At 37.8% G+C, this 18,092-nt stretch overlaps 1 protein-coding gene across 2 annotated transcripts; it reads left to right on the top strand.

Moving 5' to 3' along the window:
• The first annotated feature begins 1,010 nt into the window (after positions 1 to 1,010).
• Positions 1,011 to 7,563, top strand: KCNE2 (potassium voltage-gated channel subfamily E regulatory subunit 2). 2 transcript variants are annotated; one of them, XR_011918978.1, is made up of 3 exons: positions 1,011 to 1,120; positions 4,389 to 6,844; positions 6,879 to 7,563. XR_011918978.1 is itself a non-coding variant. In XM_072398262.1 (2 exons), exons 1-2 carry the CDS (start codon positions 1,090 to 1,092, stop codon positions 4,751 to 4,753), a joined length of 396 nt encoding a protein of 131 aa, XP_072254363.1. In that variant the 5' UTR covers positions 1,011 to 1,089; the 3' UTR covers positions 4,754 to 7,563. The 2 variants fall into 2 exon arrangements, 1 of the variants encoding a protein (XP_072254363.1); XM_072398262.1 differs by having other exon boundaries at positions 4,389 to 7,563.
• The last annotated feature ends 10,529 nt before the right edge of the window (positions 7,564 to 18,092 follow it).

The following is an 18,092-nucleotide window of genomic DNA, read 5'->3' as shown; positions in this document are numbered from 1 at the left end:
ACCCCTCCTCCTCTCTCTCCTCCCTCTAACTCTATCTACCCCTCCTCCTCTCTCTCCTCCCTCTAACTCTATCTGTCCCTGTTCCTCTCTCTTCCTTTTTTTCTCTGTTTTCCCCTTTTTCTCCCCTGCTCCCCCTCTCTCCCCTCTCCCACTCTCTCTCCTTTTCTTCTCTTTTGTTTGGATGGAACAGCTTTCCTTGAGTGTTTTGTGTGTATTGACATCAAGGTTATTTTGGGTTGAGGGTAACACAAGCTAGCTATACTAACTTAAAACGAAACTAAACCGAAAACAAAAAAAGTCACACTCACCTTTAATCCTGCAGGTCCCTTGATGGTGCTGGTCCTTCCCAAGATCCGGTCCCCCGTCATGCTGGTATTTCTCTTCGAGGAAGCTTTGGGCGCCTCTCTTTCTTCCTCTTCCTCGGACATCTTGGCACCTCACCCCATCTCGCACTGCGCAGGTGCACAATTGGGTGGCGTAGACTGCTATAAAGAGGAAAAAAAAGAGCCGATGAATGAAAAATAAATTTTGTTTTCCTTTTACATATAAGGGTTGTCTACCCTTTTATGTAAAGTGAAAATGTTGAGTTTAGGTCTGCTTTAACATTTTTACAAGCTAATATTTTAGGGTAAAGGGAGAGGTGTCTGATCAATTCCTGCAACATAAACTATCATAGTGCATGGTTGTAAAAAGTATAGGTAAGTTCAATACCTCATCTATTGCAGAAAACTGTATTAGATTTTTAAATCATTACCAATGCCACTTCAATAATTAGGAAATGTTTTGGGGGTTGCATTTTCCTACTAATAATAAGTAATTCTACCCCCTGCTGAGGTCAATGATTATTATTTGGAAGAAAGGACTGAATAAAGATGTGTAAACAGGAAAATAGGAAGCTATATTGTCCTATAAAAATAACCCCAAGGACATGACTTGCGAATATTACATCACATGACCAACGCATAACATAGCAGAACAATAGGAATTCACATTATGTACTAATATTTGTCCTTACGATAAGATAAAAGCTGGGAGGTTTATATAGCAAAGTACATGACTTGAATGTCTTAGAGCTAGCAGAAATATGAAATGATCAAGAAGCATAAATTCATTCTAAAGAGTAAGTACAAAAATTATTTTTTCCTTTTTATATAAATACGAAGCAGACATTATAGGAACACATGTACACCTATTTATTTGTACAATTTTCTGATCAGCATGTGTCAGCAGTGCAATGCATGGAATTTTGTAGATACACATTAGGTTTGGAATGATTGTTGGAACCAAGGCAGTTGGTTTTGCTGATCTGCTGGGATATTTATGCACAGCAGTCCAAGTAATTCACCCAGAATGGTGCAAACACAAAAACATACAGTGATCCACAAGTTTGCTGATGATGACAGAGATCAGATGAGAATCGCTAACTGGTTAAAGTCAGCACGAAAGGTAATTTAAGTCATAATTATTCTTTACAACTTTAATGAGCAGGAAAGCATGTCCCAAGGAAAGAGAGCAATGGGAAGCCGACCCAGTATTAGTACTGTATTCCTAATAGGGTGCTCAGTGATTGTATAAATATTTTACATTGTGGATAAAAAATATACACTTACTTGATCTTTTGAGATCAGGCCATGATAGTTTTGCAAATTCTGCATCATTATAAATTAAACGATTATAGAGTAGTAATAAAGTAGAATTCTAACTTTTTTTTTGCTTTGGATTAGGACAGTAGGAACGCTCTGTAGGGTGTTCCCACCATGGGTGTTCCCATCATGAACATTTCCTCCAATTTCTTATTGAGTCTCATGTTATGTGCTTAACCTTTACCCACCCTATTAAAAAAAAAATCTTATTAATATTATTATTCTGTATGAAGTCAGTGGTAGTCAACCCTGAAGAGGTGCAGATCTAGCTAAACAACATGGAAGAGATCAGGGATCACCAGGGTGCGGCGCCTGCAAATGAGCTTTATTCTTAACATTTGTATGTGGTCTTACCATTTGTTTTGTTTGAAAATACCATGTTTATAGGGTTTGCTTGTAAGTCAAAATGGGATAAAAAAAAATTGCCCTCAATGGCATGTAAAGTAATGATTGCAAAACTGTTTATAACCACATCCAGGTAGAGTGGCTCATCCCACACATTTCCACATTGCACAGCCTGAAGGGTGACTCTTAATTACAAAATGTATTTTCCCAAAAAACATTTTATTAATACAGTTACTACTAACTTTTTTAGTTTTTTTGCAAATACACTGAATTAATTATTGTCATTAAATTGCTGGGGAAGAACGATAGGTAAGGGGGACCTATGGGAAGGCGTCCCGAGTGAAGAATATTTCAAAAACATGGCACCTTTCCATAAAGCAAAGTTAAGTAAATGGTTGACGGTACTTGGATCTTTTTAATTAACCTGCACCATGGAAAAAGTACATTTGCAAAATGAAAAAATATTTTAAGTAAACATATTCCCCACTTTACAAATAGGAATTTTTTACCAAAAAACAACTTCTTGAAATCACCTGTCCAATCTATATCTCTGATCAAACTGTTCAGTCCTTTCTGGTTTAGCAGTTTAGCCTAATATGTTGTCTCTCTGAGTCTATTCACCTCATTGTAATAATATTAATAATAATAAATTGTTTGCTATATGGAAACAAATACATTTTTGTTAGGGGTTTCAATACAAAATACACAACAGAATCCAAACACGGATGACATTGGTGAGGTATGAGAAGTGTTCCAAGAAAGGGTAATGTTTCCAAATAATATGAATATGTTTTGTGTACCGGACATCTTTTAAAGTATTCACCTCTTGGAGTTTTACATATTTTATTGTCATAGAACATTGAATCATTTTGGACATTTTTATCATTAAATAATGATTACATAAATATGCATCACCTTTCAGATAAACGTTTTTACACCAAAATCATCACTGGTGCAAGCATTTTTTTTTATAAAGTCACATGATCGTCTCTATTTACACAACAGGGAATCTGATATTCCCTCAAACATTCCCTAATGGGAATCATGCAGGTCCATATGTTTACATAGCAATAATTGATTACTACCAGGAAATGTTTATAGGAAATGTTAGATTCCCTGTTTTATTAATAGGGCCCAATGAGTTGAGTTGACATAATATGGGTATAGCCAAAGGATTTCAAATGACACACGTGTATTTGGAAAATTCAACCATTGGAGAGCCAATAACGCGGCATAATCTACACCAGGGGTCGGCAAACTCCCACCTTAGGCCAGATACAGCCTAGCTGGTAGTTCGTTCTGGCCTAACGCCCCCTGGCTGATCTGGCCTAATGCCGGCCGGCAACCCGCGACTCCAGAGCTGGGGGTTGCCAGCGGATCAGCCAGGGAGCGTTAGGAACTACTGGAGCTCCGATGCCACCTCCTTGCTGTGGCTCCCCTATTTATCGCGGCCGGCGTTGGTACTTCCGGCGCTGCGGTAAATAGGGAACGCTCCCTGAAGGGAAATCCCTCTCCTCCACAATGAATTAAGAGGAGAGGGATTTCACTTCAGGGTAAGTTCCCTGGTGGTGGGCGGAGCCATTAGGGCGGGACTCAGAGTTTCTCAACGAAGGTTCCATGGAACCCTAGGGTTCCTCCAGAGGTTGTTAGGGGTACCTTGAGCAATGAGAAGTTTGTGATTCTCAGACCAGTGACACTAATGGTCTTGTTGGACATCTGTAAGAATGATGTTCTTCCCAATGGCCAGCGTAGTAAGAAACACTCTTCCCATTGACTACTAGGCTATTATACTGAGCTGTGAGCTGTGGTCATGGTAATATTAGTAGGAGTTCCCTGAAGACCTGAATGTTATTTCATAGAGTTTCCCCAAGTTAAAAAGGTAAGTAAACAATGCATTAAATGATGCCTTGCTGCCTTTAAAACCTAAATTCACATGATAACGTAAAATGTAATATGCCTGAAGAGAGGCTCTGAAAGGAGTTCTATGGTATAATATTGTATGATAACACACACTTTGAGCTTTGTGGTCATCAAAATAAACTCTATTTGGCACAGCACATCATCAGAAACACATATCAACCCCACTGTGAAGCATGGTGGTATCAGTATCAAATATAATTTATAGAAAATATGTACAGCATTATTGGCATCAGCTGTTTTATTGTCTTTTATTTATATCAATTCCTATCATTTTGTTGACATCTGCTTTTACTTAGAATATTTCTGTTGATCTTTGTTGAAAAACAAAGCCACACAAATGAAATCCAATTTGATTCAGTGTTCTCTGACAAAAAATATTAAAATTTCCAAGGAGGTAAATAGAAACTATATTTTATGATTTTGCTGTGAACAGTACTCTGTTAGCTGTGCCATAACACACAAATTTTGTATTCCTCAAAGAATCCACAGACATGTATGTGAGCGCGAACTTCACGGAAACTATAGAAAATTCCTTTAAGAAAATCTTTGAAAATTATATGAACAACTGGAGGAAAAACAATACGATACAAAACAGCGAGCTTCAGAACACATTGGAAGAAGAGAACTTCAACTACGTCATCCTCTACCTGATGGTGATGATCGGCATATTCTCCTTCATCGTTGTGTCCATCTTGGTGAGCACCACCAGGTCAAAGAGGCACAAACAAATAGATGAACCCGATCCCTACAACAAATATATTGCCAATGACTTTGGTGATAAAATTGTCGGAGTGACACTGGAAAACCCTGCTACCAGATCTTACACAGCTCCACTCTCTCCGTAGTCAATGGCTTCACAAAATCAGAAGAATCCTTCGTCAATATAGATATATGGTTAGAAGTTACACCTGAACCCTAAATAAATACATAAAGATACTTTAAAGTAACTTTAAAGAAAACAAGTCCAAATTTATATACAATTTTAGTGATTGGGTTTTAATCTACCTTAAACTATTTACATAATGGGGCTGGTTTGTTTAAGTTCTCCAAGACAGATAGACTATGATAGGAGAACCTGGTTCATCCAGCAAATCTGAAATGGATCTGGTCAAGGATTGAAAATATTTGTCAACGAATAGCAAATAATTTTTAAGAAATCTGTTCCAGGTTTGCTGGATGATCCAGGTTCTCCCATGATAGTCTATCTTCTCCAGCCTTGAAGAGATTTAATAAATCAGGTTCAATATTTGACCATGCATGTACCAAGATCTAATTTCATTAAAACAAGCATGTTGCATACTGATAGGTATATAATTTTCATCTGAAGTTTTGCAGCATGACCATAATTATCAAGAGTGACAAAAATAGGAGTTTCTTGATACAGCAAAAAAAAATCAAAAGTATCTTTTAGTCATTACATGATCTTTGTGCATCACTCCTGCAAACAACATATCATTCTCATAAGTAGTTTCCATCAAAAATTGAGGAAATGTGTTGCTATGTCCATTGCAGTTATTCAATATACATATCCTTCCCAAGAGCAAAATAAAAATTAAGATGTAACAGGCAGCAGTTCTGTTTGACTTCCCTTAAATATAGCAAGAAAAGCATCACATTTATTTACAACATGATTCAAATCAACATTCATTGTTGGACAAACTGTACTGACAGAACATTAATGTCAGCCAAGTAAACTCTATGCGTTTCGCAGATTGTGTAAACAGCTTCATCAGGAGAAGAGGGTGCAGAAACCTGACTGTGCACTCAATCCTTGGTAGTTTTTTTTTTTTTTTCAACCTAAAGGGGAGAAATAAAATAGCTGGGAGACTCCTCCTGACCCAAAAAGACCTTAGATTTGGTGGAGCCTAAGTCTGTGTTATCAAGAATTAAACATCTGGGATGTGGCATTATCAGTATTTAGGTTGGGCAGTTCCTGTTAGTAATTGTTCCCTCATCATTCAGGCACCATGGTTATTTAGCAAGACATTCTAGCAGCTTTAATTCTGTGATGTCATTGTGCCATGTGTGATGATGTCATTGTACCATGTGTGATGATGTCATTGTACCATGTGTGATCACCTGATATACAATATCATCCATGCCTCTACTTCTTTTCCTGTTTTTGGGTCAGTTTAGCATCAGCAATGCTTTTGAACTAGAAGGTGATTGTGAAATGAACAGAGTACTGCATTGATTGGATTTCATACATCAATGACCTTTACATTCTATCTTGTTTCTTTCTTCATATTCATTATGTTTTATATGACTGATCTGTGTTTAGTGCATGTAATATTTGTGGCAGTGAACTACACCACAATGCATGCTGGTGTTTTACTGGATGTCGCATTGGCTGCAACGCCCATAGCAAAGGGTATTGCCATGCCATTTAAATGATTGGCACAGCTCCACAGCAATGCATGTGATATGTACTGCAAGAGGTGCATAATACTGCAACACAGTATTACAGTTACTTTTGAAATAAAAGATATTTTTGAAATTAAATTATTAATAATATTATTATTATTATTATTATTATTATTAATAATATTAAACAGGATTTATTCAGCACCAACATATTACGCAGCTCTGTAAAATATATAGGGGTTGCAAGTGACATACAGATACAGAGAGTGACGCAGGAGGAGAGGACCCTGCCCCGAAGAGCTTAGGAGGAAGGATATGTAGTGGTGGGAAGTAGTGAAGGTTTTAGCAGACAGAAGAAGCTGGGTAGGCAAGTTTGAAAAGATGGGTTTTGAGTGATCTTTTAAATGAGCAGAAAGTAAAAGCAAGCCGAATAGGACGAGGACGTCCATTACGGAGAGTTGGGGCAGCTCTAGAAAAGTCTTGGAGCCGTGTGTGTGATGAGGTTATGAGTGAGGAAGTCATTAGTAGCGCAGAGAGTGGCTAGGGGGGTATTAATCTATCAGGTCAGAGAGGTAAGTGGGACAAGAACTGTGAAGGGATTTGAAGGCAAGGCACAGGAGCTTGAATCTGGTGATATAAGGTGAAATGGAAGCCAATGAAGAGAACTATATTGCACATAATTTGAATGCTTAGCCAAACACGTCAATGACCTTTATTTTTTATCTTTTTTCTTTGTTCATATCTGATGTATTTTTCATGACTGATCTGTATTGGGTCGTTTTTTCTTGTTTTTTTATAGCTAAAAATTGCTTCTTATCTGCTACTAAGAAAGCAAACAAAAGCTGAGCTCGGTAATGTAATGCATGTGGTTAACCTTGAACTAATGAAGTTCTTTTAATTAAAAAGACATTTTCCCCACAGATTCCTCTCCCCTGGTGATTTTGGTGACAACTCTATAATCAGGGGTCTTGGGCTTTGTATTTAAGTCGTGGCTTTAATAATTGTCAATTATTGCCTTTTATTTATGGAAGAAGAAGTTTCTGAACACACCAGCAATTTTGAGAATACCATGTTTGAAAGCTTTGCAATTACCTTGAAACATCAGCAGGTGAACAAAATAAAATGCTACAAAAACATTTACCTCTTCTATTGTAAAAATGCAACAAGCCCTACACCTCTCCATGGTTACATAAGCAAAAGGCATCCTCAGATCACCCAGGAACTGACAAAAGTGAGCAGAGTGATATGCTTGAACATACCAATGCAAGAATAGGAAACCTAAAGTACATATAAAACCACATTATATATATATATATATATATATATATATATATATAGTCACCCTGATACCTCTCTCCTTGAGCTACAGAACACTGTCTCCCTCCTTCCATTACACTGAGATAGATGTCCTATTATTTACAATTGGCAGCATTGAAATCTTATACAGGTAGTTCCCAAGTTAAGGACATCTGGGGCTTCCCTGCTTCCCTGTGTGCAGGACAAGGGCTTGATAGGGGGCTGGGGCAGTTTGCATAACTTGCAGAAGAAGTCTTTTGCTGTTGTGCAAGCTCTTGTAGCTCTTTAATGACCAAGACATACTCTGCAAACCCCCCTCCCCTATTTGTATAACAAGGTCAAAAGCTATGGGGTCAAACATATGTTCAATTCCACAAGTTTGTGTTGTGAGCACTTTTCTTCTTTTTATTATAGAGGTTCTGTTTTTGTTGCAGATGGTGTTATTATGCACGTTTTTTTACTTCCCTGCATTCTTCTTTAAAATTGACTCTTTTATGCAAGTGTTTCTGAGATTAATTATTATTAATGTAATAACAAGGTTACATTTCTTGGAAAAATGCTGCTCCCTCTAGTCTTGGTTACAGTGTGGCATAGCATTGGCAAAGTCTTTTGACCTCTTAGTAAACCAACATAGAACAGACCCAAAGACAGTATTTTCCCAAAGTTTCTCACCCAATTAACCCCCCTAGCATTCTAATTCTGTCCGTATTTCCACTCAAAAAAGCGTAAATTTATTTTACATTGTAGGCCTATAATTCTTAGGCATAACTCACCAAAATATATGTCCAATGTTTAATAAATTTATTAATAACATTTTAATAAAAAAACACAAAAATCTGTAAAAAAAACCTGAAAACCTGAAACCTGTAATATATCTGTACAGTAGCATGTATAGTATATATATATATATTATAATTATGTAAATATATGAAGATTTCTTTGTATTGGACTCAGAACAGCTATTTTGTATTGAATCCAATACAAAATTTTTTGAATTTCTGCCACCTGCACCGACGCATGCACTAACGTCACCGGGAAACCCCATAGATCGTCTCTGCAGTCGCCGGCTGGAGATCGGAGGAGGAAGACGTGTCCCAAGGACCTGGGGGGGGTCAGCAGGACGCCGGGGGATGTAAACAGAACAAGGTAAGTGGGTTTTTTTATGTTTTTAGTGACCCCGAGAGTGACTCGGAATTACCGCTTTTTGCATGGTAAATCCTCCCCGAATCCTCAGGATTACCGCTAGGGGGTTAGGCAAAGATTCAGCTACAGCAAAACCCCAACTTTTGTTGATAAAATACCCATCATCTCCTTGTGAACAACACACAAATGTTTCCAGAAACTTTTTTTATGAAAATTTCTTAGCTATTCTTTCTCTGAAGATATTGATGTAGGCCTAATTCGAATATATCTAAAACTTGCTACATGGTAGGGTCTTCCTTCATTGTCACCAACTAAATCGAAATCTATTGTTAAATGTTATCAATCATTTTCTGTTCAAGATTCACACATTTTTCCTCCTAGATTAATTATAAAGCACTGGCCCTGATTTATTAAAGCTCTCCAAGACAAGAAAAGATGGACTATTTTGGAAGAACTTGGGTGATCCAAGAAACCTGGAATGGATTTCTTTAAAACCATTTGGTATTAGTTGGCAAATGTTTTCAATCCTGGACCAGATCCATTCCAGGTTTGCTAGGTAAGCCAGGTTTACCTATGATAATTTGTCTTATCTAGTCTTGGAGACCTTTTTTAAATCATGCCTAGTGCACAAATATTGGACAAGAGCTGTAAAAATTCTAAAAAGTAATCTATCTTCTGAACTGTAGCCTGAAGTTGGGTACTCAAGGGAGGCCAAGTGGTTACTCCAGATACATGGCGGCATTGCTGAACTCAAGACAAGAACACTGAAGAAACTTTATGACTCTCAGTTGCAGGCATAGGAGGGGTAAGGGTACAAGGGCATCTAATGGCAAGTGGAGGGCTATTGTGGGATGGAGTGCTGGGTAACCTGCAGAAGATGGAAAGGTAGTTGTAGTAGCTGAGAGAGAAAGAAACGTGAAATTCCAGGTTAAGAAGTCCAAGCGTTTGCATCATTTATAACAGGCAATCAAACTGTATGTATTATTTTTCCAACAAGAATAATTTAGGTGACATAGACAAGGGGTTTACTGAAAATTTGCTACGGGGTCAACAGCTTCTAGTCACACCCCTGAATATGTGGGACATTTTATGGCATGGAAACACATCCTGGATAGCCAAAGCAAGCTTCTAAAATCTTCAGCAGCCAATAAAGCCATTTGTATTTGTTTTATTCCCCAATTGACAACAGTGCACCAACATTTCAAAAATATCTACCAAAACAAAATTATGGGAAAAACACAATTTTGAACATTCGGTGAGGTGTTTCAATCATCCGTTGCTAATTATTTGTGGTTATTGTGAATATGTATTCGTGTTCATTTACATTCAGTTTATAATGTAGTGAAGATCCTCCATGACCTTAATACTATTGTTGTTATAATAAAATACCAAAACCATTTGTGATAATAAAAACCTTGCCCTCCATTTATGTGTAGTTACATCTCGTCTTTTTTTTTTTTCTTGGCCATTGTGAATTTTCACACGAGCGACTTTGTGCTTCCATCCGGACTGGAGAAGAGACACCGAGCCCCATAGAATAGACGTTCTCTGTCATGGTTGGACAGGCCACAACACTGATTTCCACCATAAGAAGCAGGAGAACCTAAAAGTGACATGTTCATTGCCTGACCCGGAGAGTTTGGTGGTGTGACTTTGATATCATTGTTGTTGTGGACCGTAGATATGCGTCTTTGGATGGTAATCTTATATACTGTGGAAGTTTCACACATGGACATGACATGTTCAGCGTCTTCTGGCCTATTCTCCACCATGGTAATTTTGGTCAGAAGCGATTTTAGCACAATTAAGATGCCAATAAACCCAAAGATGAAAAGGCTATCCCCAAAGCTCAGCTGCATTCCATATTCATGGGCCGTTCTGTTAGGAAGGTTGTTGGGATATTGGGTAGAACATCCTATGGAAGAAGCACGGCCTTGTGTTCTATTCGGCCAATCCATGGGGTTGTAATCGAGATTCACATTGTCCTAGAGAAGAGAAAAAAAAATATTTTTAGTTAGCTGTAAGAATTTTGTTTTCTAATTAAAAAATAACATATATTGGGCCTAATTTATTAAACCACTCCCAAGGCTGAAGACGATACACTTTCATCAATGAGGCTGGGTGATCCAGGAAACCTGGAAGGGATTTCTTCAAAGTCATTTCCTAGGAAATGTTTTTAAACCCGGACAAGATTCATTCCAGGTTTGCTAGATCACCCAGCTTTATTGATGAAAGTGTATCCTCTGGTGTTTGCATAGGAGTTTCTGCTTACTTCATCTGTTTTGATCTAATGTAAAAATTGTGGATATTTGCTTTATATTGAAAAAAAGGTTTTATGTGAAATACTTTTACTTTGTTATTGTGTTGGCCTGAAAAGTCCCAAACAATTGTATGTTTTTTCCGACTGGGGGTTAAGAAAAATAATCCAACTGTAAACATAACAGGGCAAATAATTTCCACTTAGTAACACTGTTCTAGCATAAAGGACGTCAGAAGTGATAAAGGCTGACAGTTTACTCTTCCAATACCTCCAGTCTATAAATAATATGCAAATGGGATGTGCAGCTTTGCTAAATCATATATTTCCTAAAGGAAGTGTTACTCAACCTTGTTTTTTAGCATGAGGGGAGCCTTAGAAATAATTTTCAGGTCTTCAGTGACCCCCTGCTATATTTACTTTATACATTAGTGTGGGGGTCAGTAGGAAGAATGCCTCATATTACTGGACATTCCCTAGCAACCTCTGGAGGAACCCTGGTTGAAAAACCTGTGCTAGGACATTGCAGAATGTTACAATGCAGTGCACTGGTAAGGATGAATGTCATATTCATTGCAATAACACATGCACTTCCAACACAATGTACAAGTAGGAAGAAGGACTAAAAGCTTTTATTTGCATCAGAACAGTTTCTCTCCTCATACAATGGGTAGACAATACAATACAAGTCAATGGAGCTACAAAAGCAGCTTGGAAGCAGGTCACATACAGATGAACTACATGTCACATGCATGCATCATTGGTGTCACTTAAACTGACCTGAGAATCACAAATTGCTCTTAGGAAGCCCCAGCTACCTCTGAAGGATCCCTGGTTGAGAAACACTGATCTAAGGCTATATTCAATAGACAGTGGAAGAAAGCGTTAGAAGCACTAAGACCCTGGGTTATCATTAAAAAATCACTGTTTTTGCTTGCATTTAGCAAGTGGTACAGTTGTGCTGCAGTGTGGCAATTTTCAGGTTTGTCTTCCCCTGTCCCCCTTCTATAGACTTGAATGAGAATGCTTTTTGGACAGTTGAAAATTGTATTTTTAAACCACTAAAAAACATTTGGAAAACATGTGGAATGATAAATGATGTGTTCTTGTTTCCTATACCCCTACATTTCTTGTGCAGATCAAAATACCAAAAAATCAAAGACCAGTACTAAAGCAGTTTTCAAAAATCTGATTTAATAAATCCTATAAAAAAAACTTGTAGCCACTCCTAGGTGCCTAAATTGGACACTTGTGAGCAGAGACTGTACTACAAGATAAGTGTTCATCACTATAACCTTAGGACTTGCTCACATGATAGAGATGTGGTGTCCATGTGGATAGGAACATATTACTAAGGTGGATTTTAGGTAACATTAACAATGAATAACGGCCTAGTGCACCAACATATATATAACCAATGCATAATTTTTTTGCTGATTCAAAAAGTGTATAAGCCATCAAATCAGAATTACATCTGCAGCTGAAAGCTTAGCAAAATATTCCTTTAAATACCATGACCACCTGTCTGATCCTGCACAGTGAACAGGCCCAAGGCTGGAAACTTCTACTGCATGTGGAGAATATATTACCAATATTGTGCTGGATAATCACACAGAAATCCTTGTAAAACCCACCTGAAGCTGAGCAGAAACTTGAGCGATGTCATAAATCCACATTATTTGCAATATACGTGCAAGACTATGACACAATGGAGGTAGTTGTGTTCTGAATACATGTGTCTCCATCTCAGCACAGGTGAGCAATGGACTCCCCCAGCTTTACCACTATGAAGGGGATCTGGCTGCACCTCCTCCCACAATAGGTAGGGCTGTGGGTTCTCCCATAATGCTTGTGCACAATGTGTAAAAAGATACAAGGAATTTATTTTAAAGACTAGTCATATCAAGTTTATAAAAAAATAAATATATATGTATATATCAGAAAGCCATGCAGACTTGTCCTTCACCCTTCTAGATATACATAGATCACCATTCCAGATACTGGACAGTGATGGTTCAGCCAAGCAGAGACTGTGTACAAGCAATTCAAATGAATCTAAGGAAACATTCCCATATACATGCATATTTTTGTGCTACATTATACAACCTATTCATATGAATGATCTGCCCGACACAGTACATGACACAGAAATATAGTGCATGTGGTTTTTTTAAAAGGGCACCCCACAGGAATACACATAAGGTGCTTTTAGCTTGCCAATAGAGTTCTATGGCACCCAGTGCACAATCACAGTCTTGTGTGTTGTTATGCATTGATTTTGTATATAGAAACATTTGCAATAATGCAATGCATTAGTGGCAACAAAAAGCAACACATGTTTTGGGTGTAGGGATATTGGAGCCTATAACACAGACAGCAAAAAAAAATCTGCATCTTTTTTCCTCAAATGCCTTAAATGTATGGTGCACAGTTCCATGCGTTGCACGAAGGTAAACAACAAAACTAATATAGTGATGAGCAGGAATTGACAGTTTTCAGCCCTCTGCATCTGATTTTCTGCTTAGAGATGTATATTTCAATCTGACCACAAGGTGTCAGTAGCTGCTTTATGCTTTAGATAGCCTGGGGCAGTTGGGAAGGCAATAGATCCATCTTCTGTAGGGATTGGCACCTTCTGGCTGAAAGCAGATAACCAATTTCTTCCGTCTTCCAATTTGGAAAGGATAAGCCTAGTTTTATAGACATTGCCCAACAAATTGAAAATCTCTGTTTGCAATACCAAGCATCTCTGGCAAAATGGACTGGGGCAGTGGTGGTCCGCAAGAAAACGTTGGTAGTCCACAGAAAAATTAGGACATTATTTGCAATTGTTATGTTTTATTATTATTAAAACAAAAACAATATTCTAATAAGTTCTTATATTATGAATGAATTTTCGCCTTTATATTGCACTAAATTCACAACTAGAGACAGAAAAAGGGAGGTGCAGCGTGACGTCAGTGTAGTGTTAAGATGTATGAGGCAACCATTGCCGACCGTATGCTTCAAAATTGTTTCCACCATTACAACAGTCACCCCGCTCCGCCAATACTGATTCTCATCCAATTGTTTTACTTTATTTCTCAAATGATCTTTTAGGTAAGTAGGACCTTAGTTGTGTATTTTCTTTACCTGTTATATTTAATGGCATCACATAGTTTGACTTTGATAACTATCATTTCTTGTTTGGTCTTAGATTGGAATGAAATAAACCCATAATGAATGAGAAAAAGCCACAATTATTTAGCATTTCTTCAGTAATACCAAAGATAATGCAACTAATGATAATAGTAACAATAGTAATACCTCACCTAACCGTGAGCTGATCAATGAATCAGAGCCGCCACAGTCCTTGTCAGCACCATTAGGAAGATCAATATTTTACAAATGTAATTATATTTTTTATATGAATGGTTCGTGGGATTTAAAATTATGAATTTAGTGGACTGTGAGGTCCGAAAGGTAGGTTTAGGGGAATCCTTAAAATGCTGAATCCGAAGCTTTTTTTAATTTTTTAATTTCAGTTTTGGTTAAAGAAAAGAATAAAACATCTGCGTAGACACAACAAATCAGAAGTAAACTCCTCAAAGTGAGGTGAAATCCCTTAGCTGTCGCAAGAACAGATTCTGCTTATTTAGACTCCAAGAAGCTGATACAGGATCAAACTCATGTACTTCTAATACTAGCTTTTAATATATTTCATTTACTGGTGCAATGTGTGCATTTTATATCTGCTTGGAGTTCAGTGTATAAAAAAGATCTATATGTGAATCCAATCTATACGCTCATATACCATTTCCTTTTCAAAAGTATTTTCCAATATTTGTTAATCAGCAGCCCTAAATTAAATTATTATCTGGGGTTCCTACCATGAGGTCAGGCTTTATTCTGGTTACTGTCACAAAGTCTCATATAAGTGGCCGGTAAAGTTCATACTTTCACCATAATGAAACCAGCCCTGATAATTGTGATGTGTCTGCAAGGACACTACAGGACATCAGAAACCCTGAGATGCAAGAAGAAATGAAAAAAATGCAAAAGCATTTGGTAATTATTTTTATTTATTTATTTTTTGTTTTTTTTTTTAACAAACTGGTTGGGGTTGGCTTCTTATTTCAAAACCGAGAACCCTTGTGGGTTGAGTGGTTCACTTTCTCCAAAATAAGTTTGGTTCATGGTAGACACCAACCTGGAATTAGGCAAAAGTCTGGAAGAGCATCAGGAAGACATCAGCACTTCTCCACGCTGGAGGAAACACTTTAGGTGGCCAATATCTCCAACATAGACACATCTGGCCATTACAAACAAGAAATAATGTAAGTCTCTCCTTGACCATCATGGTGCTCTCAACACCATACAACACACAAGCAGCCTGTAGCCTCAGTCAACACTGACCCAGTTGCTATCCATGTGTCATAAGGCAACCTATAACCTATAAAAGAACACAAAAATAAGGAAAGCCTAAACTCTGAAAAGTCAATCTTTCACAACAGACTATGTATTTATATTTTATATCAGGTTCTTGGCAAACCCAAGGTTGACGTCTTGAGGAGCAACATAATTGTCTTTTTCTGATAAAGATTACAAAAAAAATTTTTACTTTTTACTCCTCAAAAAATACAAGGCTGCTTTAGTACTCGAGTGATGTGCATTTAGGATATTGTGGAAATGCATATAACTGCTTCCAATGACTGGTTGGGTGCTGATGCCGCTCCTGATGCCAATGCTTTAGTATGCCTTTGTGTTTGTTTTGGTTGGTTGACATGTTCTTTTTGATGTTCATTATTCTGATTGCTCACAACTGTCTCAGAAAAACCCTTGTTTACGTAACCAAGTGGATTCTTCTTAAATAGTTTAGTGGAGTTTTTTTTCTTGTCTGACTGAGTGATCAAGAATTCCACAAAGTTGTCTTCCTCTTCCGGATCTGCATTGATCTGGTTGACCACCATGGAAGAGATGATGATAAAGGCGAAGAACCCGATCACTACTATAATATACCAGCCAGCGTTAGTTTCGTCAGGGCTCAGGTAAGTGGTTGTGTTGGCAGGGTTATCAATGTACTTTTGCGAGACTGCAGCGCTTAAGTCCCAACCTGGAGTCACACTCTGATCCATTATTGTGTTCCAAGGAGTCACTGGAAAACACAAATTTGGAATAAAAAAAGTTAAAATTTGTCAACATAATTAGACACCATGACTCCTATTAACATCAATTTAGTCAGTTGTATTGTAATTACAAAAATCATTTTAAGAATAAATAATACAAAGTAATAAAATGTACTACGAGTTAAACAATTTTTTTAATATTTGTCTGTTACAATCATCATAGTTCCAAACTGGTAAACCAAAGTGAAACGAGAAATCAGCAGGCCCCCATTAAAACATTGGATGGGGACCAGAAAAAAGGGAGGACACTCAGGGTACTGGATGAAACTGCTGCTGCAGCTATTGTGCACTCTTTGGGCCCTGAGTCCCCTACCCCTAGTGGTAATTACACACATACACCACACATTCACAGTGACACAATACACTTACACCTACATGAGCTTTCTCTGGAATGCCCAACGGCAAGCCACTTAACTCTTACACTGTCCTTTTTCCTACTCCCCAAGGCCACCAGCTATGGCTTCCTTTGACTTCTAGCCTTGTCCTCCCACTTTATTAAGATCCAGTTTCTATTTAATCTTTCTTCTTCTTTCCTCTACACCCCATGATGACAACCAAAGCAGCAAGGGGACAAAAGCCACAGAGGACAAGCAAAAAAAGTGCCAAAAAAGACCAAAACATATCAAAACAACCTTCTCCTTGGGGCTCTCTAAATCTATAGGAGTCAAAGGGATCAAAGTTACTCTTCTACAGAGGCTATAACAGTTTTTTTATCCATACCAAAAGCTTTAGATACACTTTAAGCAAAAAAAAAATTCAAACCGTTTTCAGTCCATCAACCTGCAAAATTGCAAATTATCAAGACCCCTTTCTATCTATACCCATGCTCTGTGATCATTTTTTTACATTTTACATTGCATGATGAACTGCAATCATTTGCTACTGTCACTGACCAACTGGAAGCAAAATGCTGTGATGACACTGCTATGCAAAACAATAAATAATATTTGCTAGCAGCTGTAGTTGCAGCATGGTAAAAAAATAAATAAATACCCACAATGTATGGTGGTGCACAAATTTCAGCAAAGTGCAATAATTTTATGAAACTGAGTTTTTATTGAAACATTTTTTTACAAATACAACAAAAGAAACAAAACAAAAAGAACATGGACAAGAACACAGCATACAGGAGCATTAGCAACATATTACCAAAACCATAAGGGCATAACGTAGGAAACAAGAATATACACATATACATACATAAAAGCTACAAGAAAAAATAGCAATAGTGGAGTGCAAATGATGCAATGTGGTTTCCAGCAATAAACATGACAAACCAGTAAATTCCTGTATACAGGACATAACATCAAAAATGGGGAGGGAGGAAAAGGGAAAAGGGGATTCTGAGGCGATTTTCTTTATAACAAAAGGAGGGGAGCAAAATAAGACTATCACATCTGAGATAAACCACTGTCTTGGGCAGTCTATGTCTCCTATATGCCCAAATAAAATTCAAAAAGTCAGCCTGTAGCTTTTTCAGGGTCAAAACCGGAACCCTGAAACCACTGTCTTGGGCAGTCTATGTCTCCTATATGCCCAAATAAAATTCAAAAAGTCAGCCTGTAGCTTTTTCAGGGTCAAAACCGGAACCCTGACCGGAAGGGTCTCAAGTAGCTTGGGTAATAGCATCATCTTCACAGATGCTATACGGCCCATAAGAGACAGAGAATGCCCCTTCCATTTGTTCAGGTAATTATATATCTCCTGAAACAGCGGGGGAAAGTTACGAGCATACAATTGGCCATATGTGGCTGCAATTTGAGTGCCCAAATAATTAAGGGAGCAGTCCCGCCATAAAAAGGAAGAACTACCTTGTAGCGCCAACAGTTGTGAGGGTGGCATGTGTAGTGGTAAGGCCTCCATTTTGGAGGAGTTCACTTTATAGCCTGAGGCAGTACCAAAGGTGTGCAATTCAGCCCATAAGTTCGGGAGGGAGGTAAGAGGCTGCGTCAATGTTAA

This window comes from Pyxicephalus adspersus, chromosome 1, assembly GCF_032062135.1.
Source record: "Pyxicephalus adspersus chromosome 1, UCB_Pads_2.0, whole genome shotgun sequence".
NCBI lineage: Eukaryota > Metazoa > Chordata > Amphibia > Anura > Pyxicephalidae > Pyxicephalus > Pyxicephalus adspersus.
This window is presented reverse-complemented; position numbering and strand designations above follow the sequence as displayed.

What these genes read in the sequence shown, in the direction of transcription:
- KCNE2 (XM_072398262.1), top strand. Translation starts at nt 1,090, where the DNA reads ATGATCAAGAAGCATAAATTCATTCTAAAGA. An exon ending in GCATAAATTCATTCTAAAGA is followed by an intron (nt 1,121 to 4,388) that starts GTAAGTACAAAA and finishes TATTCCTCAAAG; the next exon opens with AATCCACAGACATGTATGTG.